Source organism: Mytilus trossulus, chromosome 2 (genome assembly GCF_036588685.1).
Source record: "Mytilus trossulus isolate FHL-02 chromosome 2, PNRI_Mtr1.1.1.hap1, whole genome shotgun sequence".
Taxonomy (NCBI): Eukaryota; Metazoa; Mollusca; class Bivalvia; order Mytilida; family Mytilidae; genus Mytilus; species Mytilus trossulus.
In genome coordinates, this window is record NC_086374.1 from 73,626,124 (window position 1) to 73,653,027 (window position 26,904).

General features: G+C 33.9%; 3 protein-coding genes across 3 annotated transcripts; 1 reads left to right on the forward strand and 2 right to left on the reverse strand.

The window, feature by feature from the left end:
* Positions 1-275: 275 nt before the first annotated feature.
* Positions 276-4,638, reverse strand: LOC134707979 (tubulin alpha-1A chain-like). The gene is made up of 5 exons (XM_063568181.1): positions 4,496-4,638; positions 3,177-3,399; positions 2,622-2,770; positions 2,052-2,204; positions 276-1,187 (listed from the first exon to the last, which is right to left on the reverse strand). The coding sequence occupies exons 1-5, from the start codon at positions 4,496-4,498 to the stop codon at positions 360-362; spliced, it is 1,356 nt and encodes a 451-aa protein (XP_063424251.1). The 5' UTR covers positions 4,499-4,638; the 3' UTR covers positions 276-359.
* A 1,586-nt stretch (positions 4,639-6,224) lies between these two features.
* LOC134707980 (tubulin alpha-1 chain-like) lies at positions 6,225-11,713 on the reverse strand. The gene is made up of 5 exons (XM_063568182.1): positions 11,620-11,713; positions 10,565-10,787; positions 10,067-10,215; positions 8,050-8,202; positions 6,225-7,125 (listed from the first exon to the last, which is right to left on the reverse strand). The coding sequence occupies exons 1-5, from the start codon at positions 11,620-11,622 to the stop codon at positions 6,295-6,297; spliced, it is 1,359 nt and encodes a 452-aa protein (XP_063424252.1). The 5' UTR covers positions 11,623-11,713; the 3' UTR covers positions 6,225-6,294.
* Positions 11,714-14,675: 2,962 nt separating this feature from the next.
* On the forward strand, positions 14,676-21,318 carry LOC134707981 (tubulin alpha-2/alpha-4 chain-like). Its single transcript, XM_063568183.1, has 5 exons — positions 14,676-14,941; positions 16,509-16,731; positions 17,771-17,919; positions 18,141-18,293; positions 19,990-21,318. The coding sequence occupies exons 1-5, from the start codon at positions 14,939-14,941 to the stop codon at positions 20,815-20,817; spliced, it is 1,356 nt and encodes a 451-aa protein (XP_063424253.1). The 5' UTR covers positions 14,676-14,938; the 3' UTR covers positions 20,818-21,318.
* The last annotated feature ends 5,586 nt before the right edge of the window (positions 21,319-26,904 follow it).

Here is a 26,904-nt window from a genome sequence, read left to right on the forward strand (position 1 = left end):
ACGACGGTCGTCACACGTGGAACAAGATATCATTCTAACTCTTCCAGAGCATATGATATCACCCACTCCCGGCCTCTTTTTTGTCGGGTTTTTGTTGTTCGATCTTTCTTATTATATGTTGTGTTTTTTAAACTATTTTCCTGATCGTTATTCATTTTTGCTTTGGGTTTGTGAGCTTGTTTTCGACGTATGACTGCATTTCCTTTGGTATATCTTTATCATCTTTTTTATGAATCAATATAATCTTTATAGTGTAATTGAACATAATAACATAATTTGTCTGAAATTAGTATTTTATTAACGTTCTTTTTAATACCTGAAAAGAAATGTTAATATTGTTTTCGAATGTTCTTAATTGTTTAATATTCTTCTCCTTCCTCTTCACCTTCTCCCTCTACGGAATCTACGCCAACTTCTTCATAATCCTTCTCCAGAGCTGCCAAATCTTCACGAGCTTCTGAAAATTCTCCTTCCTCCATACCCTCTCCTACATACCAGTGAACAAAGGCACGTTTAGCATACATCAAATCAAACTTGTGGTCAAGACGAGCCCAGGCTTCTGCAATAGCAGTAGTATTACTCAACATACAGACAGCTCTTTGTACTTTAGCTAAATCTCCACCAGGAACAACAGTGGGTGGCTGGTAGTTGATTCCGACCTTGAACCCAGTTGGACACCAGTCAACGAATTGGATGGTTCTCTTGGTTTTGATAGTAGCGATGGAAGCATTGACATCTTTGGGTACAACATCTCCTCTGTATAACATACAGCAAGCCATGTATTTTCCATGACGTGGATCACATTTCACCATTTGGTTTGCAGGTTCAAAACAGGCATTGGTGATCTCGGCAACTGAAAGTTGTTCATGGTATGCTTTCTCAGCAGAAATAACCGGAGCATAGGTAGCTAGAGGAAAATGAATACGTGGATATGGCACCAAGTTGGTCTGAAACTCAGTAAGATCCACATTCAAAGCACCATCAAAACGAAGTGAAGCAGTAATGGAGCTGACAATCTGACCAATCAGACGATTCAAGTTGGTATATGTTGGTCTCTCAATGTCAAGGTTACGACGGCAAATGTCATAGATGGCTTCATTGTCAACCATAAAAGCACAATCTGAGTGTTCAAGTGTGGTATGAGTTGTCAAAATGGAGTTGTATGGTTCAACAACTGCAGTGGAAATCTTAAAAATAAAAAAACCAGGAATATAGCAAATTGTTGAAAAGGTTTTATTTAAAAGCCGTACAAAAATACTATCAATTTTGTTGAAATTTTTCTTTATCTTACGAAATCTAATTTTCGTACATGTCACCCCCTATAGGGTTTAATGTTCGAACTTACTGATGAGTCTTATGTAGACGAAACACGCGTCTGGCTTACTTAATTATAATCCTGGTACCTTTGATAACTGTTTACCTTTTCTATTTCTTTTCCTTTTGACCATTATTCATGATTGCTCATAACGTTTCGTAAATCAGGTTTAATCCACCGTTTTCTACATAAGATAATGTCTTTACCAAGTCATAAATATGACAGTTGTTATCCATTCGGACGGTTGATGTGTTTGAACCCTTGATTTTGCCATACTAGTATGTTAAGGGACTTTCCGTTGAGAATTTTCCTCTGAGTTGGGTAATTTTGATATTTTATTTTTTTCTACGCATATAGTTGTAAAGGCGTGCATTAGAGTTTATCCCTGGACCCGACTTAACGACGCACGAAATCTGTGAAATGTTATTTTCATTTTTATTATTGGCTGCATGGCGTTTACAAAAAGTTCATAAAAAATACATGAAAACTATTACACATTTTTGTTTATGGAGGGTGCGGATTTTTCTCGCAGTGTTGATGACCCATTGGTAGCATTGGGCTGTTAATCTGTTTTAAGGTGGAATTATTCCCAGTTTTCCTTCTCGATTTTTTGTTATTCTTAAATGCGAGCATAACAATTTAACTTCGTAAATGAGTCTATACGCAATCCGTTATCCAAATGCACTTGGATAAAAATTAAAATTGGAAACAATAATTAAAATAGGATGCTTCTAACCTGTGGAGCTGGATAGATAGCAAATTCCAGCTTAGATTTCTTTCCATAATCTACCGATAATCTTTCCATCAATAGAGATGTAAGTCCTGACCCAGTTCCACCACCGAAACTGTGGAAAATCAGGAACCCTTGGAGACCAGTACATTGGTCAGCCTGAAATTAAATGTAATAAAATCTATATACGACTCGCACATGCATGACTAAAGTCGCCTTACACATATTATACTAGTTCTAAGTTTCGTAGGTCATGTTTAGTTATATAAATCATTGTTTTAAAGAATAATGGTTGGAGGGATATTGCTCATTTCTAGTTATTCTGCTACTTTTATCATTTTCCAAAAATTAAAAACCAAGTTCCACAGTTTTTCCACGTTAACTTAAACCTTATACAGATACAGATGCAGATACTAGTTTCAAATATTCTATCATTGATATCTGATGTGTATGAAAAACATAATTATGTTGTAATACAGATCGTCAGATTAGTTATTGCTTATTAATGTCTTGGCAACAGTAGTGTCCAAACGTGAAAATACGAAAATTCGAAAGAAAAGAAGTATATATAGTTACCAATTTTCTGATTCTGTCGAGCACCAAGTCAATGATTTCTTTACCAATGGTGTAATGTCCTCTGGCATAGTTATTGGCAGCGTCTTCTTTGCCAGTGATAAGCTGTTCTGGGTGGAAAAGCTGACGGTAGGTACCAGTACGGACTTCATCTGCAAAAGACCAACACATCCTTAACAAAACACAAAAATTGAACAGTCAATATATAAAATAAGAAAACATCACTTTCTTTAGACTCAATCCGTTGGATGTGTACTGATTGACACTTTAGGAGATCTAGGAGAACACGACTTATATATTGCAAGTAGTTGTTTTGGGGATTTGAAAAAAAATTTGATCTTAAGTAGCAGCGAGAACTCTTAGTTCGGTGTCTTTTGTCTTTTTATGATAGCTGGAATTTGTTATGATGAGTCAAGTCATTTCAACTTATTCTTACAGTTTTTTTCTTTTGCTGAGCTGTTAATTAGCTGTTCAATCTTAGAGGAGGATCGCTCACATTGATTAAACTAACATGAGAGAATCTATACATTATAATGTTATAGAAAGTTTAAACCTCACCGACAACAGTTGGTTCTAAATCAACAAATACAGCTCTTGGTACATGTTTGCCTGCTCCTGTTTCACTGAAGAAAGTGTTGAAGGAGTCATCACCACCACCAATGGTCTTGTCACTTGGCATCTGACCATCAGGTTGTATACCATGTTCAAGACAGTACAATTCCCAGCATGCATTGCCCATCTGGACACCAGCTTGACCCATGTGAATTGAAATGCATTCCCGCTAAAATAAGAGCATACATAGACAATTAAAAAGCGTCAAATATTGTTGAATATAAATTTAGAGAGCTTACACTACGATAAAAATTTATAGTAACATCTCGGACATGTGACATGAAATCAGTCAACAATGCTTTCAATGTGTTTGTTATTTTTAGAATAGTTTTGAATCATGGCAGAAAACTATAATTCTATAGGTAACTTATTACGCCCATGAGACAGCAACCCAACAACACAAAAAACAAATTGTCAGCATATTGTTATCAGTGACTAGTGTCTGAACAATATGTCATTCTATGAATTTACCGTTTAAAGTCGTATTTTCAGTGCCAATCTGATTAAAGATTCATACAGAGATTAAACATGTTAAACAAAATAAACAAAAAAGAACGCTTATGTGTACGTTAAGTTATGTTCTAAATGTATAATGGTGCAAGCAAACAACTTTGTTTCGTCTCTTGTTCTGGTACTTCAACGTATCATGAATTTGGTTGACATGCACTAGAAATGATCAGTTAAGGGGAGCTAACACAATAGTCCACCATTCTAACCAAAAGTTATCTAGAACATTTTCGAATTATGATACACTAAGAAACCTCGGAATGATGATAATTTCGAAATAGGATAGTTACAATGGAGGTCTGCGATTTTGTAGGCCATTTTTCGATATTTTTTAAATTGCTCGAGTCTTACAAAGACTGGCACTTAATAAATTCAGCAGGCAATTCCTGTCAGCAACAGAAAGTAGAAGTTATAAGACATTGTAAAATTCTTAATGGTGAAAGACACCATTTTTACCAAACTAAAAATATTTGATGCAAACAATTTAAAAAGAAAACCAACATTATGTCATTATAACGAAAAGCCAAAAACGAATGTACACGTACATACAGGAAATTCATAACAGATACATATAAGAAGGAGGCTTAATTTGTTACAAATCTAACGTCTTCACAAATGAGCTTGAGTTGCATGTCCAAAAATTCATTTTAAACATGTCCAAAACTACAACCCGAGTGATGGTTTTCAAATTATTTTATAGGCGCTTAAAATGATATGTTGAAAACAAAATATTATTTATAAATTGCATACCAACTTACCATGATTGTAGGGTTAGTTTATGAATTTGTCCAGGAATTGTAACGTTAACTGAACAAAGTTGTTGTGTGGAAGACTCTGTAATCCGTTCCCCTTTATATTCCTATTTACCCTAGTACATTCATATGTTCCCATAGAGACAACTTACAACCGTTATTGTTATTCTAATTGATGTGTAAAACATCCCATGAAATACATTTATATTAATAACTATTGATTTTTAATTGAAAAGAATCCTTTAAAAGGGTATATGAATAGTATATCAATATCTAGCCTAAACATTTATGAATTATATTTGTCCATCTTATGAAAATTCAATATCCTTTGAATTTATAGATGAAATAGTTTAAATGCGTTATTTGTTTGAATCTTTATCCTTTACGCATTAATACATATTTTTATTTAATGCAAATGACTTCTTTGTGATATGTAAAAGATGTCAACTATAGCCTAATTTGTTATATACAGGTTTGGCAATGCATAACCGAAGATCAAACCAACTTTGGTGCAAGCTCAACGGAGAAAAAACGAAAAATGGGAAATCACTTCAACGTTTTGTGCTATTTTTAAAATAACATAAGTCTAACGAGCTGCTGAAACACGCAGCGACATAAAAGTAAAATATAAGTAATTTGTAAATTTTAAATGTAATCGTTTTATCGAAAAGAAACCTACAGAGGATTGCTTAGTGAGAGTAGGCATTTACAAAAGCGTCATGCAATGAAATTTCCTAATGATCCATGACCGCTTTCACCGAACAACGACGAAACAGATTGATGGTATAGACAAATCTGTACTTGCACTAAATTTGTTCTACTTGAAATATATTAGCATAGTATACATCTATGTAGTAAACGTGCATACTTTCAGCTTGTATAGACGTTGCTACCAGATAATTCGTGATGACAACACATATACACGCAAAATTTGTTTTACGGTCATGACAGGACAAAAATGGTACTAGGGTGCCGTCTGAGCTTGTGGTGAAGCGAGTAGTTTTGTTTTTGCTCCATGATAAACTTGAGGCCTCACTGTGACTTTGAAGTGAAGAACAGCCATAAAAGCGCTATTTGTGTTTTTTTAATATGAGTCACGAGTGGCGGCCGCTTATTAAACAAAAACGGAAATTTCATTCGCAGTTACTTCATATCTAATGATAATTCATTTTATCCCTTTTCATGTAGTCTTATACTCATAGGCTGGCATTCAAAATCACCAGGGACACTTTAAGCTCAAGACAAACATGTAAAAACATGATGTCATTTATATTCCAAATGGAGGACTGCTATTATAAATTGCTAAACAAACAAATTTAACCCAGTCACATGTTTTTATGCTTTTCCAAAGTCCGATTTTTTTTTAGGTCATCTGTTGATAAATTTTGGTGATTTGTTTTACCGTGTGGCAATTTAGTTTTGATTGTAATCTTACAGTTTCTGTATTATTTTTTTTTACATCTTGCCCTGACCAATTTCGGTTTACAGCTTAAAATGTCTACCGTATATTCACTTGACAATTGCAGAGGCATGTTGACATGTTTTTTCTTGTATTTGTATTGATAGTTTGCCGTCCCGACGGTGGATATAAGATCTACACTTATTGATATATGTCGGTTATCATAATAAATCAAGGTTTAAAATTTATTTTAAAGAAGAGAAAAACCATCTTATCGTATTTATTAGATAATATTTAATTATTGATTTTTTTATATCAGATTGCAAAACAGAGAATAAACATCCGAAAATTGAGTACGACATTCACGTCTATAAAAGTGATCATATCTTTATAGACAAATAGTATTTTAATATTCATCCCCTTCTTGCTCTTCTTCTCCTCCCTCTGCAGACTCTACACCAACTTCCTCGTAATCTTTCTCCAGAGCTGCCAAATCTTCACGAGCTTCTGAAAATTCTCCTTCCTCCATACCCTCTCCTACATACCAGTGAACAAAGGCACGTTTAGCATACATCAAATCAAACTTGTGGTCAAGACGGGCCCATGCTTCAGCAATACAGGTTGTGTTGCTAAGCATGCAGACAGCTCTTTGTACTTTAGCTAAATCTCCTCCTGGAACAACAGTGGGTGGCTGGTAGTTGATTCCGACCTTGAATCCAGTTGGACACCAATCAACGAACTGAATAGTTCTCTTAGTTTTGATGGTAGCTATTGCAGCATTGACATCTTTAGGTACAACATCTCCCCTGTATAACATACAGCATGCCATGTATTTGCCATGACGTGGATCACATTTAACCATCTGATTTGCTGGCTCAAAAACGGCATTTGTTATCTCAGCTACAGTAAGCTGCTCGTGGTATGCCTTCTCTGCAGATATAACTGGTGCATAAGTTGTCATTGGGAAGTGAATGCGCGGGTAGGGGACTAAGTTTGTTTGAAATTCTGTAAGATCAACATTGAGGGCGCCGTCAAAGCGGAGGGAGGCAGTTATTGAACTGACTATTTGACCAATCAGACGATTCAAATTAGTATAGGTTGGTCTATCGATATCCAAATTACGTCGGCAAATGTCGTATAGAGCCTCGTTGTCGACCATAAAAGCACAATCAGAATGCTCCAGGGTAGTATGGGTATTCAAAATGGCATTGTACGGTTCAACCACGGCTGTAGAAACCTGTAAAAAATAAAAAGTCAAATTGCTCAAAGTCATTTCAGTTTTGGATACCTAATTTATTGGAAGAATAGAGTCCATGATATTTGTCCAATTTTCGTATAGTTTTTCAGATCTTCTCTGTCTCAAGTATATACATTCATGCATCCTTGGCTTTCGATTTTTGGGGTTTTACTGTTCCTAAGAAGGTTAACTTACATGATTGAGAAAAATGTTTTGTGCGCACAAAATTATAAATCGCAATTTCAGAACATCTATTTTTATATAATTTTTTTTTACTATTTACATAAACATATTATTTATATAAAAATATATATATATATTCAGAGCAGGTAACCATGCGTTACCTATAGAAAAGGGAATATGGCAAAACATTGCCCGAAATGAAACAACATGTTCGTTGTGTAGTTTCGGTGAGATAGGCGACGAATTTCAATATTTGTTTTGCTGTTCGCATTTGAAGAACGAAAGACAATTATTTCTACAAATTAAGTTTTCAAATAATCCAAATATAATTTCATTTTGCTCATTATTTAATAGTAAAAAAACCAATCTGTCTTAAGGAAGCTGTGTTTATTTATTAAGTGTATTAATAAAAAAAGTTTGTTCCTCCATGTATAAATGCAATCGCATAAGCATCTTACCGATCATTTTTCCTTCTTATATCATTAATTCTACATGTTACTTAACATGTATGTCATCATAATTACTGTATTTGTTTACCTTAACTATTGTGTCTGTATTTATTATATTGTATGTTTCTCTGTAAACTTAATTTTTGTATCTAGTTTTTTTTTTTAGAGAATAAAGTATCTATCTTATAAAAGTGGGGTTTTTTTTTATTGACACTTTGATATTCGTAAAATTAAGCCAGTAAATAAGTTTTATTTCCCTGTAGGGAGTATTGATACACACAATTCAAAATACCTGTGGAGCAGGGTAAACACAAAATTCCAGCTTTGATTTCTTTCCATAATCCACAGACAATCTCTCCATCAACAGTGATGTAAATCCTGAACCAGTTCCGCCTCCAAAACTGTGAAAAATCAGGAAACCTTGAAGTCCAGTACATTGATCAGCCTAGAACATTGAAACAAAATTCATAATCATTACAATTGACATGTAACAACTATAGAAACTCTTGCATGTTTGTTTGAGGCATTGTAACAAATAAATAATTCTGACACAAACAAAGCAAACATGAGTGTCTGGATGGGGAAGGGGTGTCTTTTTTACTTTATTTTTATTAAACCAATATAATGTTTTATTTACTTTTTGGTATATCATTATCTATACTTTACATTCTAGCAAACATGTTTCTCTATCCTAACTATGATTTCGTTTGAATTGTGACACTTCTATAATACTAAAATTATGAGGTCCAATTTGTCAGCCGTCATCACGTAAAAACGACGAATCAAAGAATTTAACTTTATATATAACTAATATAGTACAAAGGTGTAGATTACACCACTCCAGGCCCTTTTGTTTTCCACGTAATCAATATTGCCAACAATTAAGAAGTTCTGGGTCGAGTCCGATACCGATACAATAGTATATTCATCTGTTACCTATAACCTTATCTGTACGTTCCGCATTTGACAGGCGCACCACCAAACGGTGTATTCAGGATATGCTATATACACGGGTCATAATCACAGGGTTGAAACTACTAAATTGTCAAATTGTTACCTATTGTAGTATTTTAATCAGTAAGACTTTATAAGATAACAATACGAATACTAAAAATAAGGCGTATAGGTACAGTTTTCAATTTGTTAGCGGGCATGACGTAAAAAAGCGAATCAAAGAATTCAACTTTATTTATAACTAATATAGGACAATGCTGTTGATTAAAAAAATACACCATCCCAGGAACTTTTTTTTCCAAATAATTAATATTACCAATAATTGATAAGTTCCAGTTAGACGGGTTCAAACAGAAAGATTTGAAAGCAGAGAAAACTGTGATAACTATCTTATAATCGGCATGACTTTATTAGATGACAATACTAATACAAAAATAAGTCTTGCGCATAGTTATATACTTTAATTCAGTCACGGACCTGTGATATCACGGGTGTGTTCTAGTATATTAAAAAATATATTAATCGGGGATAATTTTAGCCATATCGAATCAATTTATTATTTTCATTAAGATCCTAGCACTCATGTTTTTTAAACAAAGTCTTAGTTTATCTCAAAGACGGTTAGCAAGTCCCAACCCCAAAAAAACATCAATATAGAATTCTACAAATATTTCAAAAACTGCAAAAACATTCGTTGTGCATGCCGTACTTTAGGATTATTTGCATTTGCATAAATTATTTCCAAATTTGTTGATTTGCAAACATTTTTTATTTAATTAATTGGTCTTTCCCACACACAAGTAATATACATCTATAACATATGCTTAACAACGCTAAATATATATAATTACATTAGATGTATGTTCATTATAATGCGTGTTTCTACACAATACAATTTATTATGCACAATGACAGGGGGACTCATGTCCCACAATAAAGTGCACAGGTAAATTAAATAAAAACTTGATAAAAATCGTGTTTTCATGGATGGTCCTAGATAAAAAAAAAATGTAATTATAAGTGTTGAATGCTTCTTTTGTAACTTCATAGGGTTGTAAAAGCGTTGACCGTGCGAACATTGTTAGAATGAAGCGCCGAACAAAATGTGCTTCGGTCAACGCTTTTACACCCAATGAAGTTACAAAAAGAAGCATTCAATTCTTAAATACAAATTTTTCCCTTGAAGTTTTTGGTATATTCATTTTTGATTTGGGTTGAGGTTAGTTTTATGGAACACGCTGAAAAAATGTTAAGTTTATAACCTTGAATTAAATAGAATTATAAGCCTCCATACCAAACCTCATTTTAAAAACTCTTATTATAGTTTTAAAATACAATGGTTATATGAAACATACGGATTTCCTAATTCTATCAAGAGCTAAATCTACAATTTCTTTCCCAATGGTGTAATGGCCTCTAGCGTAATTATTGGCAGCGTCTTCTTTTCCAGTGACTAGCTGCTCTGGGTGAAACAGCTGACGATAGGTACCTGTTCGTACTTCATCTGAAATAATAAAACGAAAATCTTAATGTGCTTATTTCTGCTATTCCGATCACTAAATGTATGTCACGTTACACATGATCTGTAATTTAGTTTTCTCGTTTATATTGTTTTACATTTGTCATTTTTATAGGCTTGCTATACGGTATGTGTTTTAATCATTGTTGAGAGCCGGACAGTGACCCATTGTTCTTAACTTCTACATAGCATAGTCTCTTGTGCAGAACGGTCTCATCGGCAAAGTCATACCATATGTTCTTATCTTATATTTATATTTTGAAATATTTGTATATCTCGTGTTATCAAAATGTTGATATGATAATAAAAACAATGAAGATAAAAGTTGATATACCGACAACAGTAGGTTCTAGATCTATGAATATAGCTCTTGGTACATGTTTGCCTGCTCCTGTTTCACTAAAGAAAGTGTTGAAGGAGTCATCACCACCACCAATGGTCTTGTCACTTGGCATCTGACCATCAGGCTGGATACCATGTTCAAGACAGTACAACTCCCAGCAGGCATTGCCCATTTGTACCCCACATTGCCCTATATGAAGAGATATTACCTCACGCTGAAATGAAAACGATGGAGCTATGATATGCTTTATTTACTATTAAATTATAAAATCGGCTTTAACATCAAAATTTCTCGACTTTTTTTTTAACCATTTCTACGTTTCTTTCTTGTCAGTAGATAGATATAGGAAGATGTGGTGTGAGTGCCAATGAGACAACTCTCCATCCAAATAACAATTTAAAAATTAAACCATTATAGGTTAAAGTACGGCCTTCAACACGGAGCCTTGGCTCACACCGAACAACAAGCTATAAAGGGCCCCAAAATTACTAGTGTAAAACCATTCAAACGGGAAAACCAACGGTCTAATCTATATAAAGGTTTGCTTCTGGTTTGTTTGATACACGACACATAGCTGAGAAGATGTTAGCGCGAATTGTTACAAGGCACTTTGTAAACCCTGTGAACACATTTTCTGCTGCTTGATCCTGAAAGGGTGATAGAAGAGATTTTGGATAACATATGGTCCATCGAGAGTGAGAGGTGATACAGAAACTGTTAACCTGTAGAAAACATGGTGATAATTACAATGTTTGGCTTGGAGTAACTAACAATCTGGCTTGAGGAAATTGGAACCTTAATTTTTGTATTATTTATAAATACATCAAGAAGAATTGAAGAAAGATATGTTACTCATCATGTCAATACCAACCACAATAATAAATGAATTAATACAAAAAAATGACCAATATCGAATAATAAGATTATGCCATGGTTGTCCAAATTCATATCTTACAATACAATGTATTTAAAAATAATTAATTTACAATCTAATATCAGACTATTTTTTTTTTATGAACAAAAATAAATGAAGAAAAAATACTTACCATATTTATAGAATTACGAGTTGATTAAAGCAAACAGTAATTGCTAAGTGGTGATTTTAAACAATCAACTCATTTTATAATGTTCCCAACTGAGTTTTCCCAACAGTGATTAAAACATAAATATTTATAGAAACATAGTAGATATAACTGATATGATATGATCAAAGTAAACCAAGTAAGAATAAGGTGATGTGGGACTTTTATTATTAATATTTAAATATTTTCGTGTAACCAAGAGGTAGTTCGGAGAGATGTCACTATAATGGTTTCTGTATATAAAATAAAGAAGACGTGGTATACTTGACAATGAAATAACTATCCTCAAGAGACCAAAGGGCGAACAGCTATAGGTCAACAATGAGAAAAACAAACAAATACATTACATTATAGTTAGAGCTATAAAATGCTGCGGTTTGACAAAATTTCAACGGCCTTATTTATGGTAAAAAACCAACAAAAAAGATTAAGACAGCAACCTACGAAATAAACTCATCATAGATGCCAACACTAAATCTTGTATATACGCAAGACGCGCGTTTCGTCTACAAAAGACTCATCAGTGACGCTCAAATCCGAACAAGTTAAAGTACTATAATACAGACTGATGACGATTTTGGACAGGGACATAAAGAATGCGACGATAATGAATACTTTTCGTGAGAACTTAACATTGGACAGTGGTGTAATGATGAGCTCAACATACGAACAAACTATAATATACATGTATGTTGCAAAACTCTTGGCTAGTCAGATCGATCAAACACAAAGAACAGTTTTGTATGTAAATGCAGTTTAAAGCCAATTCCAACTTGCAAACAAATACGTAAAATTTCAATCAGTACACATTCAATGGATTAAGTGCAAAAACATTATAAACACCTTGTAGTAAACCATGCTGCTCAATGCATCAATCAACCTGTAAAATCGGTCAATATGTCACATCTGTTCTCTAGCTGTCTTATTTTATCTATACTAGGTACTTGCGTTACCCTCAAATGTCTCATTCTGTTTGCTAAAGTTGCTTTTCGTACACCATAATTGTAATGATCTTTTCATATCTTTGAAAGCGAATTGAAAGAGTTATGGGTCATACGTTAACGAGACAACAGGTTAGTTCTCTGTCATAAGTTTTCAAAGAGCCAGAAACAGAAAAAAACAAGTTTCAGTCACCTCGTCAGTTTTTGACATTGTCGGAAACTCATTAAGGTCCATTAAGCTGTTTACATTTTTCTGTTCTTATACATTGTACATGTTGTATATATATCCTTGGCTTTCATTTATATGGGTTTGAACGTTTCCGATGGAGGTATATTCAGAAGCGCAATTATATTCAAGTCTGCCTTCATTAATAACAACGGCATATTAGTTAACTTCTGCTTTTATATTTGTTTTATAGTTCTACTAAAGTCAATTCAGAATTTGTTTTTTAGGATTTATTTGAACTTGAATTAGTAGAGTTTCGTTAACATTAATAATAACAATTAACATTATGGAACAACCGTTTCACAAATGATATCAGATATGTATCTTTCGTCGTAACTACAATCCCCTTCCCTTTCATGAACGTGACCTACCAAATAAGACTCTTTACCGGATTAATTATAACATAAGAAAAACGACGGTGCCACATGTGGAGCAGGATCTGGGAAAGTGGGAAGGCAAACTTCTAAAAGTGACAGAAAAAAAACTTTTTTGTAGTCCAATATTTTAGAGTTTCGACAGTTAACTCTTCCATTTTCAATCAAATTTTCAACAATATATTTTGACAAACAAGAGTGCACACGCTGAAATGTCTCGCCTTCATTGATATCATTGATATTATGTTGATAGTCCTAAGTATAAAGCTTATTAAAAACTGTCACATAAGCTTAACATTAACCAAGATAACTAAACAAAAACCAATGAACCATGAAAATGAGGTCAAGGTCAGATGAACCATGCCAGACAAACATATACAGCTAACAATGCTTCCATACAACAAATATAGTTGACCTATTACTTATAGTTTAAGAAAAATAGACCAAAACACAAAAACTTAACACTGAGCAATGAACCGTGAAAATGAGGTCGAGGTCAAATAAAACCTGCGCGACTGACATATAGATCATAAAATATCACACACCAAATATAGTTGACCTGTATCATATAGTATTAGATAAAAAGACCAAAACTGAAAAACTTAAACTTTAACCACTCAACCATGAAAATGAGGTCAAGGTCAGATGACATCTGCCCGCTAGACATGTACACCTTACAAACATTCCATACAACAAATATAGTAGATATATTGCATAATGTATGAAAAAAGCAGACCAAAACAAAAAAACTTAACTATAACCACTGAAACATGAAAATGATGTCAAGGACAGATGACAACTGCCAGTTGGACATGTACACCTTGCAGTCCTTCCATACACCAAATATACTAGCCCTTTTTGCATATAGTATCTGAGATATGGACTTGACCACCAAAACTTAACCTTGTTCACTGATCCACGAAATGAGGTCGAGGTCAAGTGAAAACTGTCTGAGGGGCATGAGGACCTTGCAAGGTATGCACATACCAAATATAAGTATCCTATTACTTATAATAAGAGAGATTTTAAAATTACAAAAAATCTGAACTTATTTTTCAAGTGGTCACTGAACCATAAAATGAGGTCATGGACATTCGACAGGTGACTGACGGAAACTTCGTATCATGAGGCATCTATATACAAAGCATGAAGCATCCAGGTCTTCCACCTTGAAGTTCTAAAATATTAAGCTTTAAAAAAGTTAGCTAACGCCGCCGCCGGATCACTATCCCTATGTCAAGCTTTCTGCAACAAAAGTTGCAGGCTCGACAAAAATGAGGGAGGGCAGGCAATTATTGACCCCTTGCATACCCGACTCCTACGCCCCTGAAAGTTTCACACTATTATAATATAACACAGGTTTGACGGGGAATAACGGTTAGTTGTTTTCTGTACCATTAGAAATACTTCGGAATGTTAATACTTGTTTGCCTCTCGATATTGATTATCGATTATATTCCCAATCAATGATTGGTTTTTACCGGTAGAGTTGTGTTGTGATGTGTTATGTTGAATTTTATCGCAGTGGGACCTCTGATCATGCATAATTCAACCCGATATATTCATCTTAAACAAAAATAAAATTCTCCATTACATGATAATTATACTGTTATTTGATTATCAGTAACTATAGCGACCAGGTGATGCAGGTATAAAGGTGAATGATTTAACTAGGCGGACATCATTAAGAATTCATTCAGCCTTCCTTACACAGCTGACTGACTACTAGTATTGTCTTCAAAATGGTGAGTAATTTTATGTCATTCTTGTTTCATGTATTGTAGCATAGGTACTGCTTAGGGGGTAAGGACAGGACTGCTTTAGATATGTTATCATTATCATGCCGTGACCACTGTGGATAGTAATTAGAAAATAAAAGCATGTTATTTCTATAGTAGTTAAGTTTACTAAGTATATCGCAGAAAATAGCGAAAAATAATTGAAACAAAGACTGAATTGGTACATTGTTGTTTTCTGCAATTATCTGGTTGTCCTGGGAACAGTTTATGTTAATATATATGTTCCTGGGTTGTCATATGTCCAAACCGTTGTTGCAATCTTAACTTAATTATTTTTTAACTACAATTTATCGATCTTTCTTGGGCCGAGATTACTTTGCATTGTAGTGATCACCGACTTCACAACGTTTTTCTCTACTTTATTTAGATAAAGCAAGTATTTTATGGTTAGCTTTTAAAACAAAGAAATTAAAGTTTCTCTCATTTACCCCTAAAAACCTTCAGACTATCAATTGCAGGAAAATTGCAATATTCCAGGCTACATTTTATTTTTCAAGAAACTATAATGCGACTAAAATCTCATCTTTAAAAACATAACCTGATTTACAGGTACAATGTAGTTAGAAGAAAGAAAAAACCTTCATGCAAATAACTTTTTCATAATATATATATGCAGCGATGTTATTGCAAAATGTGTTTCCTTATTTATACATTAATATCCTTATTTATACATTAATAATAATTATTGCATTCCGAAATCAACTATCATAGATTGTGCACTTGAATGCTTTGTAGACTCTACCAACTTTACACTAACCTCAGTACATATCCAAATTAATTGTTATTTAGATGTAAATTGGCGTGACAGCATCGATTTCAAAATTTGACTGATATTATTGATGTGTTTCTTTGTGACTATGGAGACAAAGTATTATCTCGTGTTATCAAACCAAAGCAATTAATATTAATAATGCATAGATATTTAAAGATTTCCCATGGGTATCTACATCTTATAGGTTCATATAGATACACAGCACGTATATGGTTGCAGACCTTAATATAAAATATTTCTTTTCGTGTTTGTCTAATTGACCATGTTTCTTCCCAAATTTGCGCATGGATCTTAGTACTAGATTAAACATTGTTTTCAAGACGGGAGGTACTCGCATGACTAGTATGTTGCCTCTCTGGTTTTTAATAAATTGTTAAATTTAGGGTAAAGCCATATTTTGTGACAAATCCCGAACAGGCAACAGACCTTTTTTGAAAAAACCCTAAGAGAACATAGCCTCGTACAGGTAGACATTGTAAATATTAGTAGTTAGACAATAGAAAACATTACAGGTAGACATAACGAAACATAAAGGGTAGACATTACAAACCATTACCTGCGAACAAAGAAAGCATTACAGGTAGACATTATAAACATTAATTTATAGATAGACATTACAAAACATTACAAGTAGACATTACAATTGTTACAAGTAGACATTACAAAGAATAACAAGTATTACAAAACACGTAATTTTAAGATATAATCGAATTAAGATAGTTATAAGCTTTTAACTTTTAGAGGGAATGTATCTCTATACATGTTGGTCAAGCTGGTGTCCAGATGGGCAATGCCTGCTGGGAATTGTATTGTCTTGAACATGGTATCCAGCCTGATGGTCAGATGCCAAGTGACAAGACCATTGGTGGTGGAGATGACTCATTCAACACTTTCTTCAGTGAAACAGGAGCAGGCAAACATGTACCAAGAGCTGTATTTGTTGATTTAGAACCAACTGTTGTCGGTAAGGTGAAACATAAAATTACATAAAACGATATGTTTAAAAGTTACATTCATTCTTACATTTTATCATGTAAACTATGAACGCTCAAGATCAAAGTTCAAGCAGCTAAATGATGAGGGTTTAGGGGACGACCATTTGATATTCTGGAGGGGCCAGGAGGATTTTGAAAATAAATTACTCAGCCTTGATAATCACAAAAATAAATGGTTTGTTCTTTGGTACTTTAAAAATAAATTACCTGACTTGCAATGTATTGAAAATAAATAACTCAGCAGGTCTATCATTCTATAGCTTCTTGGGCCTTCAGCGGTTCCAAAATCCTTCAAAAAAATATGACTCGGTCCGCTCGGCAAAATATGTTTGACAATACTTTTGAAATAGGCTAGGTATCACCGAACTTTAAGACTATGTATGTATGCATATATGTATATTATATATTGTATATTCGTTGGGAATATAAGTTATTTATTTCGTGAAGAAAAGTATAAAATGCTTAATCTAATTATACCAATTGTCTTTTATAATATACTATTTATTTGTGTTCCGTTTGTCCTGTCTCGCTATGTGTTATCTTAATATGTTTGTATATATTATCCTCTTGTACACAAGTATATATGTCTGAGGTTATGAATAAAATTTTGAATCTGAAAATTTCTGCAAGGGATAATGATTAATTTTGATTAAATGGTACACAATAACATGACTTTACATGTATTATTCATAATTAACAAATATTAACAATAAAAATTGTATGTTTTCGAATTTCATAAATATAGTTGTGAAAATGAATAACCAGTCCCTTGCTTTAATGAAAATGAAAAATCTTGCTTCAATAGTGCAGAAAATGAATAATCTGTCATCTCATAAATACCCGATCAAAAACAAATCATCCTCCACAAGGATATCAAATGGTTGTCCCCTTTATAGTGGCCTCAAACAAAAAAAGGCAAAATAAAAATAAAAACCATGTTAGGACAACCCTGCCCCTAAAGTATGTTGCAATCTTAAGTAGTTGACAAAATTTACTGCATTATTACAGATGAAGTACGCACCGGAACCTATCGTCAGCTGTTTCACCCAGAGCAGCTAGTCACTGGAAAAGAAGACGCCGCCAACAATTACGCTAGAGGCCATTACACCATTGGGAAAGAAATTGTAGACTTGGTACTTGATAGACTTAGAAAGCTGGTATGCATGATTTCTGTTGATGTGTTCACGCAACATACACATTTTTTCATTCACTCCGTTTAATTTAAGATAATCTTGTGGTGTTTTTTTTATAAAGATAGATTGCAACTTGCTAAACGTTATAGTAATTTTATTTATCTGAAATAAGTTTAAATAATTAACAGTGATTAAACACAGATATCTTCTTATGTTTCTACTGAATCTTTAAAATAATCTTTCAGGCTGACCAATGTACTGGACTCCAAGGCTTCCTGATTTTCCATAGTTTTGGTGGAGGAACTGGTTCAGGATTTACATCTCTATTAATGGAAAGATTGTCGGTTGATTATGGAAAGAAATCTAAGCTGGAATTCGCCATCTATCCAGCACCACAGGTAACAAATTCTAATTAAATATCGCATGTGAACGAAACGCTTTTGTTTGGAGGTGACGTTACTAAGTTGAAATGTTGTGTTTGATCCTTCACATACGGGGCGCCGAATGGGACTCTTGTGGTTTTGTACTCAAAATTCAATTTTGTACGGGCAAAAGTGACTTTTGTTCAACAAAAATGAGTTCAGTTTAACAAAATTTGTATCATACTACAAATTTGAAATTTTGTCATACAAAATTATCTATCAGCGGACAAAAGTCACTTTTGTCATGACAAAATTCATTTTTGTTACACAGACTTGACTTTTGTTACCTAATTTGAAAATTGAGCGACAAAAGTCAATTTTGTATTTAAATTAGTTTAGTTTGGTTTCTGTGAACTAATTTGCATACAAAATCGACTTTTGTTACACAAAATTGACTTTTGTTACACAAAAATTACTTTTGTTACACAAAATTGACTTTTGTTACACAAAATTGACTTTTGTTACACAAAATTGACTTTTGTGAGACAAAATTGACAAAATTGACTTTTGTCTCAACAAAATTGACAAAATTGAATTTTGTCTCAACAAAATTGACAAAATTGAATTTTGTCTCAACAAAATTAACAAAATTGAATTTTGTCTCAACAAAATTGATTTTTGTCTCACGAAAGTCAATTTTGTCTCACGAAAGTCAATTTTGTCTCATAAAAGTCAATTTTGTTGTTACAAAATTGAATTTTGTCATCACAAAAATGAATTTTGTCGTCACAAAATTGACTTTTGTCTCAACAAAATTGACAAAATTGATTTTTGTCTCAACAAAATTGACAAAATTGATTTTTGTCTCAACAAAATTGACTTTTGTCTCAACAAAATTGACTTTTGTCTCAACAAAATTGACTTTTGTCTCAACAAAATTAACAAAATTGACTTTTGTCTCAACAAAATTTACAAAATTGACTTTTGTCTCAACAAAATTAACAAAATTGACTTTTGTCTCAACAAAAATGACAAAATTGAATTTTGTCTCAACAAAAATGACAAAATTGAATTTTGTCTCAACAAAAATGACAAAATTGAATTTTGTCTCAACAAAAATGACAAAATTGAATTTTGTCTCACAAAAGTCAATTTTGTCTCACAAAAGTCAATTTTGTCTCACAAAAGTAAATTTTGTCTCACAAAAGTTAATTTTGTTTCACAAAAGTCAATTTTGTCTCACAAAATCGAATCTCACCGTACACAATTGACTTTTGTGATTTAATTTCCATATCAGGTAACGAAAGTCAATTCTGTATGCAAATATGTTTATATTTGCATACAATATGAATTTTGTCTACAAAAATGAATTTTGTCATGACAAAAATGAATTTTGTCTACACAAATGAATTTTGTCATCACAAAATTGAAGTTCTCACAAAACAAGTCTGTAGCACATAGTTTTGTAAGACAAAAATGATTTTGTTATGACAGAATTGAATTTTGTACAAAACCACAAGAGTCCCATTCGGCGCCCCGTATCACATGTGTCTTTATATAGATTTATATAGTTTATTTGTTCTTGTCCTGATTTTGTTGCATGAAATATTTGACACTGGAAGTTAGACAAATTTGTTGATGCTGTTGAAATAGAAATAAAAACAACAAATTGATAAGACATTTAGTATACTAGTAAGTTTAGTAAGTTAACTTCTTTTTAAAATATTTGTAGATTTCCACTGCAGTCGTTGAACCTTACAACTCTATTCTGACAACTCATACCACACTTGAACACTCTGATTGTGCATTTATGGTTGACAATGAAGCCATCTATGACATTTGTCGTCGTAACCTTGACATTGAGAGACCAACATATACTAACTTGAATCGTCTGATTGGTCAGATTGTCAGCTCCATTACTGCTTCACTTCGTTTTGATGGTGCTTTGAATGTGGATCTTACTGAATTCCAGACCAATTTGGTGCCATATCCACGTATTCATTTTCCATTGGCTACCTATGCTCCAGTTATTTCTGCAGAAAAAGCATACCATGAACAATTGACGGTTGCAGAAATCACCAATGCCTGTTTCGAACCTGCCAACCAAATGGTGAAATGTGATCCACGTCATGGCAAATACATGGCTTGCTGTATGTTATACAGAGGAGATGTTGTACCCAAAGATGTCAATGCTGCAATAGCTACCATCAAAACTAAGAGAACCATTCAATTCGTTGATTGGTGTCCAACTGGGTTCAAGGTCGGAATCAACTACCAGCCACCCACTGTTGTACCTGGAGGAGATTTAGCTAAAGTACAAAGAGCTGTCTGTATGTTGAGTAATACTACTGCTGTCGCTGAAGCCTGGGCTCGTCTCGACCACAAGTTTGATTTGATGTATGCCAAACGTGCCTTCGTTCACTGGTATGTCGGAGAGGGTATGGAAGAAGGAGAATTTTCTGAGGCTCGTGAAGATTTGGCAGCTCTAGAGAAGGATTATGAAGAAGTTGGTGTTGATTCTGTAGACGGAGAAGAGGAAGAAGGAGAAGAAGAATATTGAGAGAACTTCACATTTTGATTTTTAAAAGTTATTCGACCATATACAAGTTGAATAACAATCACAACTTATAATATCAATTTTGTTCTTTTAATGCAATTTATCTTTTGAAGATGTTAACAACAATCTTCATTTTCATACTTCATGAATTCTGATATTACGGGAAACGATACAAAATAAAATTGAAACTAATTAAAAAATAAGATTTACATTTTTTAATAATCTAAAATTGGTAAAAAGCAGGTGTCTGAGAAAGTTTATAACTCCAAGATTGTTTCGAAGATTCTAAACATTTACTTGTTCCTGAGTTGTTGTTTTTTCCAATGACAATCTTTAATTGGACTCGGTTTTTCTACCGGCGGTCTTAGATAACACTAAAAACAACTTCAGAATTTCAAAATTTCATATGAATTGGCCTTTTAAAAGTTTGAAAGAGTGCCACTGAGAAGTTTTATGTAGACGAAACTTGCGTTTGACGTTCATAATTATAAACATGGTATTACAGGTGAGATTTTTTTTTCTAAAATGCAAGTTCTAAGACTGCTATAACACATTAAAGTAGTCTAAGGTCAGATTGTTTTTGACACGATTGACATATAGCTGTAAAATCGAGAGAGAGTCAGTTAAGAACTAAACACAACAAAAGAGGTGACTTCAATTTTCTACAATGCGATTCGCATAAAATTTAGCGGTTCATTCTGGCTATTCCTACATTTTGAATTTTATAGGTAAACTAGTAAGATTTTATGTAGGAGTTCCCAGAATTTGTATGTAAACAAAGTGATTATGTAGGATTATGTTGTAACAACACTATAACTAATTTGATATAATGAATCAAGGTAAATCCAGAGAATTCTTCTATAAAATAAAAAAAAAAAAAGAATAATTTATATCACAATCTTTTATTACATTCTTTTATATAATAATTTAATAGCATATTTTGTGAAAATGATATTCAAAAGCACAATATGAATTTAAAGGCATAATGGTATACACAAGCAACTCCAATTGTTTACATTAATATATACAAGTAAATATTATCAATTGAAATAGAATTGTTAAATCATTCTTTGAATCGAAGCACTAAATTTTGAGTTACACTAAACAAAGCACCAAAAGTACACTAAATTGACATTATTCATAGCACTCGGACAGTAATACATTGCACATAGTTCATATATTGAACATATAAGAGAATACAAAGTTTTAATAAATGTGCAGGAGATGTGAAGCAGCATCTCCATGCTCGACTGGAGTAAGCTCATCATTCTGTAACCTTGTTTTCAGTGTTTGGAGTCTGTCATCTGTTTCCCTGTACTTCCTCTTTCTTGAAATACGTTTCCCGCCAGCTCTGTACTGGATCAATGTTAGAGCACTGAAGGCTTCTTCTTGTCTCAAAAACCTGATCATACTGAAGATGTTTAGGTGAGGTGCCTTTACAAATTACTTCTTTAGCTTACTATGCAAACCTTCTAAATGGTTTGTTGTTCTAGAACCTTCTGTTGCATATTGGTTCTATATGCTTTAGTTGTTCTCTACCCAGTAGCTGGTAACATAGTCTGTAAAGTTAAGTGTTGGTGCAGTAGTATCTGAATCATCGATGTTTTCCAGTGCATTAAACCAAATATCTACAATTGTATTGGGTGGCAAAACTGCAGCTCTACGAACATTAAGTTGGTGAATGTCTCTCTTTTCGCTGTATTCAGTCTACAAACCATGCTTCTTCTGTGCATTTCGCCAGATACACTGAGTGTAGTGAAAAGGGCACCCTTTTATGTTCATTCCTGGGAAGATTGAAGTGGCTGCATTTCTGATGGTTATTTCTTAGTCGAGGAACATCTTGGCTGGTTGAAGTAGGATGTTGAATTGGTTACATAAATCTCGAATAAAAGCAAATCAGAGTTCAAAGTTAATTTGCTTGACTTAATCTATTAGGTCAATATACTCTTATTTATAATGATTAAGTACTTTAAGCATTACTTCATTTTTGAAAATCATAATTTGTTAAGATAATGAAATAAATAATTTTACAGACTTTTAAATGTTTTTACTTCTTTTTTTCTATTTTTTTTTCTTTTCCAATGCTTTTACTTCCTTTTCTTCTAAATAGTTTTATTTTCTACAAATTCCATAAGATTAAAATAATTAATTTTATTACTAAATGCAGGTTTTCAAACAAAAAAAATCCCATTATTTTACATATAAAAAATATTTTTTATTTACAAATTAAATTTCAACAGGTAAAATTACCTTTGACCCAATTAGATTGATTGATTGTTGGTTGCTTTACGCCAATTAGACACTAATGACTAAAACAACATAAATTTCAATAACAACATGTATTGTTTTTCCACTAATCCCCCATGTAGGAATAGCCAGAATAGTAAAATACAAAATGTAGGAATAGCCAGAAGACACCAAATTTAGCAACCCATGAATATTTGAAAGCTTTCGTTTCCAATCAGACATGTATTGATTGATTCAGTGCTGCATGTGTAGTATGATATGTCCTTCTACTAGACTACTAAGTTAAACATGCTAAGCCAGATCGATATGTCCGTCGTATGATTTTTGTAAAGATTTCCTTCAGTGACCTCTAGAACAACGAAACCAATTTCGCCCAAAGTTAGTATGAATGAGCCTTAGGGTAGTTTTTATATTTTATGCTTATCTTTTTTATTCGTTCAGGCAACAAATATGACCACCGTTCATGTCTAAAATAGAACATAGGTAATTATCATTGGATTATTTTATATCTCAGAAATCGTTTTAGATAGAAAATGTCTGACAGGGGCAAAATCAATCGACCTACTTTCTCTTCTTATCATAATCATCAATCTTTTAAAGGAGTAAGAGAAATTAAATGACGATGTTTGATGAAATTTAGTTTTTTTGCAAAATATTCCGAAAATTATAATAGTTGGGAAGAAATTGTTTATGGTAAACATTATCATCCGAAATATAGATGTACGAAAGTACTAATATGAAACCATTCTTTTAATAAGTTTTTGAGGAATGTTCATGTATTTGCCTATCAAGATCTATAACAGATAGAGAAGTCTATAGACAACAAAACTGATAAAAAAAAAAAAGAATATTTAGTTAGATCTACAAGAGTATTTATGACCAAAGATGACTCCTTACTGAGTTCAAGTCTAAAAATTACGATTTTTGATAAATTTTTCATGTCTGCCACTAACTTATGTCAAGAACTATTATACATAGAGAGAAAAACATGTAAACAGCTAAAATGACTCTGCAATTCATGATATAAGAAAGGCAATATTAACGAAATAATTGGATGGGTCATAAGAGTTGTTGTTGCCCATTTTTTTTTATCTTATTTGTGATTTAACAAATAATCTTGATACCAGTACAGATATGCCACTGCAACAGGTAAGGTTAGATAATACCTGAAAGACAGACATACACCATACAATCATTTCTTTAACCAAACTTAGTGTCTTGGAAACATTTCATACACCAAATATATTTGACATATTGCTCATTGTATCTGGTACAACAGACCAAAAAAAAAAAACCAATGAGCTATGAAAATGAAGTCAATATCAAATAATACCTATGAGACAGACATTTACAATCATTCCATACACCAAATAAAGCTGACCTATTGCTCATAATTCAACTCATCATAGATACAATGATTGAAATTTTATATAAACGCCAGACAGACGTTTCTGAGAAACAAACCAAAAACAAAAAAAAAACTTTACATGACAAAGGAAGCTTGAAAATGAGGTCAGGGTGAAATAATAAACACCAGACAGAAATATGATCATTCCATTAAACAAGTATAGCTGAACAATTGATTATTGTATTTGAGAAATGGACCCAACAACAAAACTAGACATTGACCAGTGAACCTTAAATGAGGTCACAGTCAGATGGTACATGCCAGATAGACAGGGGATATAATCATGCACGGGGCAGGTGCATTAAGACTTCAATTTTAATGGATAAGGATTGTCACTAGTCCTACCAGAGGATGGTGGTTCTCTAGGGACATTCCAGGTTAAGGTTTGTCAATAGTCCTACCAGAGGATGGTGGTTCTCTAAGGACATTCCAGGATAAGGATTGTCAATAGTCCTACCAGAGGATGGTGGTTCTCTAGGGACATTCCAGGTTAAGGATTGTCAATAGTCCTACCAGAGGATGGTGGTTATCTAGGGACATTCCAGGTAAAGGTTTGTCAATAGTCCTACCAGAGGATGGTGGTTCTCTAGGGATATTCCAGGTTAAGGTTTGTCAATAGTCCTACCAGAGGATGGTGTTTCTCTAGGGACATTCCAGGATAAGGATTGTCACTAGTCCTACCAGAGGATGGTGGTTCTCTAGGGACATTCCAGGTTAAGGTTTGTCAATAGTCCTACCAGAGGATGGTGGTTCTCTAGGGATATTCCAGGATAAGGTTTGTCAATTGTCCTACCAGAGGATGGTGTTTCTCAAGGGACATTCCAGGATAAGGTTTGTCAATAGTCCTACAAGAGGATGGTGGTTCTCTAGGGACATTCCAGGTAAAGGTTTGTCAATAGTCCTACCAGAGGATGGTGGTTCTCTAGGGATATTTCAAGTTAAGGTTTGTCAATAGTCTTACCAGAGGATGGTGGTTCTCATTCCAAGTTAAGGATTGTCAATAGTCCTACCAGAGGATGGTGGTTCTCTAGGGACATTCAAGGTTAAGGTTTGTCAATAGTTCTACCAGGGGATGGTGGTTCTCTAGGGACATTCCAGGTTAAGGTTTGTCAATAGTCCTACCAGAGAATGTTGGTTCTCTACGGATATTACAGGTTAAGGTTTGTCAATAGTCCTACCAGAGGATAGTGGTTCTCTAGGGATATTCCAGGATAAGGTTTGTCAATAGTCCTACCAGATGATGGTGGTTCTCTAGGGACATTCCAGGATAAGGTTTGTCAATAGTCCTACCAGAGGATGGTGGTTCTCTAGGGACATTCCAGGATAAGGTTTGTCAATAGTCCTACCAGAGGATTGTGGTTCTCTAGGGACATTCCAGGTAAAGGTTTGTCAATAGTCCTACCAGAGGATGGTGGTTCTCTAGGGACATTCCAGGTTAAGGTTTGTCAATAGTCCTACCAGAGGATGGTGGTTCTCTAGGGACATTCCAGGTAAAGGTTTGTCAATAGTCCTACCAGAGGATGGTGGTTCTCTAGGGACATTCCAGGTTAAGGTTTGTCAAAAGTCCTACCAGAGGATGGTGGTTCTCTAGGGACATTCCAGGATAAGGTTTGTCAATAGTCCTACCAGAGGATGGTGTTTCTCTAGGGACATTCCAGGATAAGGTTTGTCAATAGTCCTACTAGAGGGTGGTGATTCTCTAGGGACATTCCAGGTTAAGGTTTGTTAATAGTCCTACCAGAGGATGGTGTTTCTCTATGGACATTCCAGGATAAGGATTGTCAATAGCCCTACCAGAGGATGGTGGTTCTCTAGGGACATTCCAGGTTAAGGTTTGTCAAAAGTCCTACCAGAGGATGGTGGTTCTCTAGGGACATTCCAGGTTAAGGTTTGTCAAAAGTCCTACCAGAGGATGGTGGTTCTCTAGGGATTTTCCAGGTAAAGGTCTGTCAATAGTCCTACCAGAGGATGGTGGTTCTCTAGGGATATTCCAGGATAAGGTTTGTCAATAGTCCTACCAGAGGATGGTGGTTCTCTAGGGATATTCCAGGATAAGGTTTGTCAATAGTCCTACCAGAGGATGGTGGTTCTCTAGGGATATTCCAGGTTAAGGTTTGTCAATAGTCCTACCAGAGGATGGTGGTTCTCTAGGGATATTCCAGGATAAGGTTTGTCAATAGTCCTACCAGAGGATGGTGTTTCTCTAGGGACATTCCAGGATAAGGTTTGTCAATAGTCCTACCAGAGGGTGGTGATTCTCTAGGGACATTCCAGGTTAAGGTTTGTCAATAGTCCTACCAGAGGATGGTGTTTCTCTAGGGACATTCCAGGATAAGGATTGTCAATAGCCCTACCAGAGGATGGTGGTTCTCTAGGGACATTCCAGGTTAAGGTTTGTCAATAGTCCTACCAGATGATGGTGGTTCTCTAGGGAC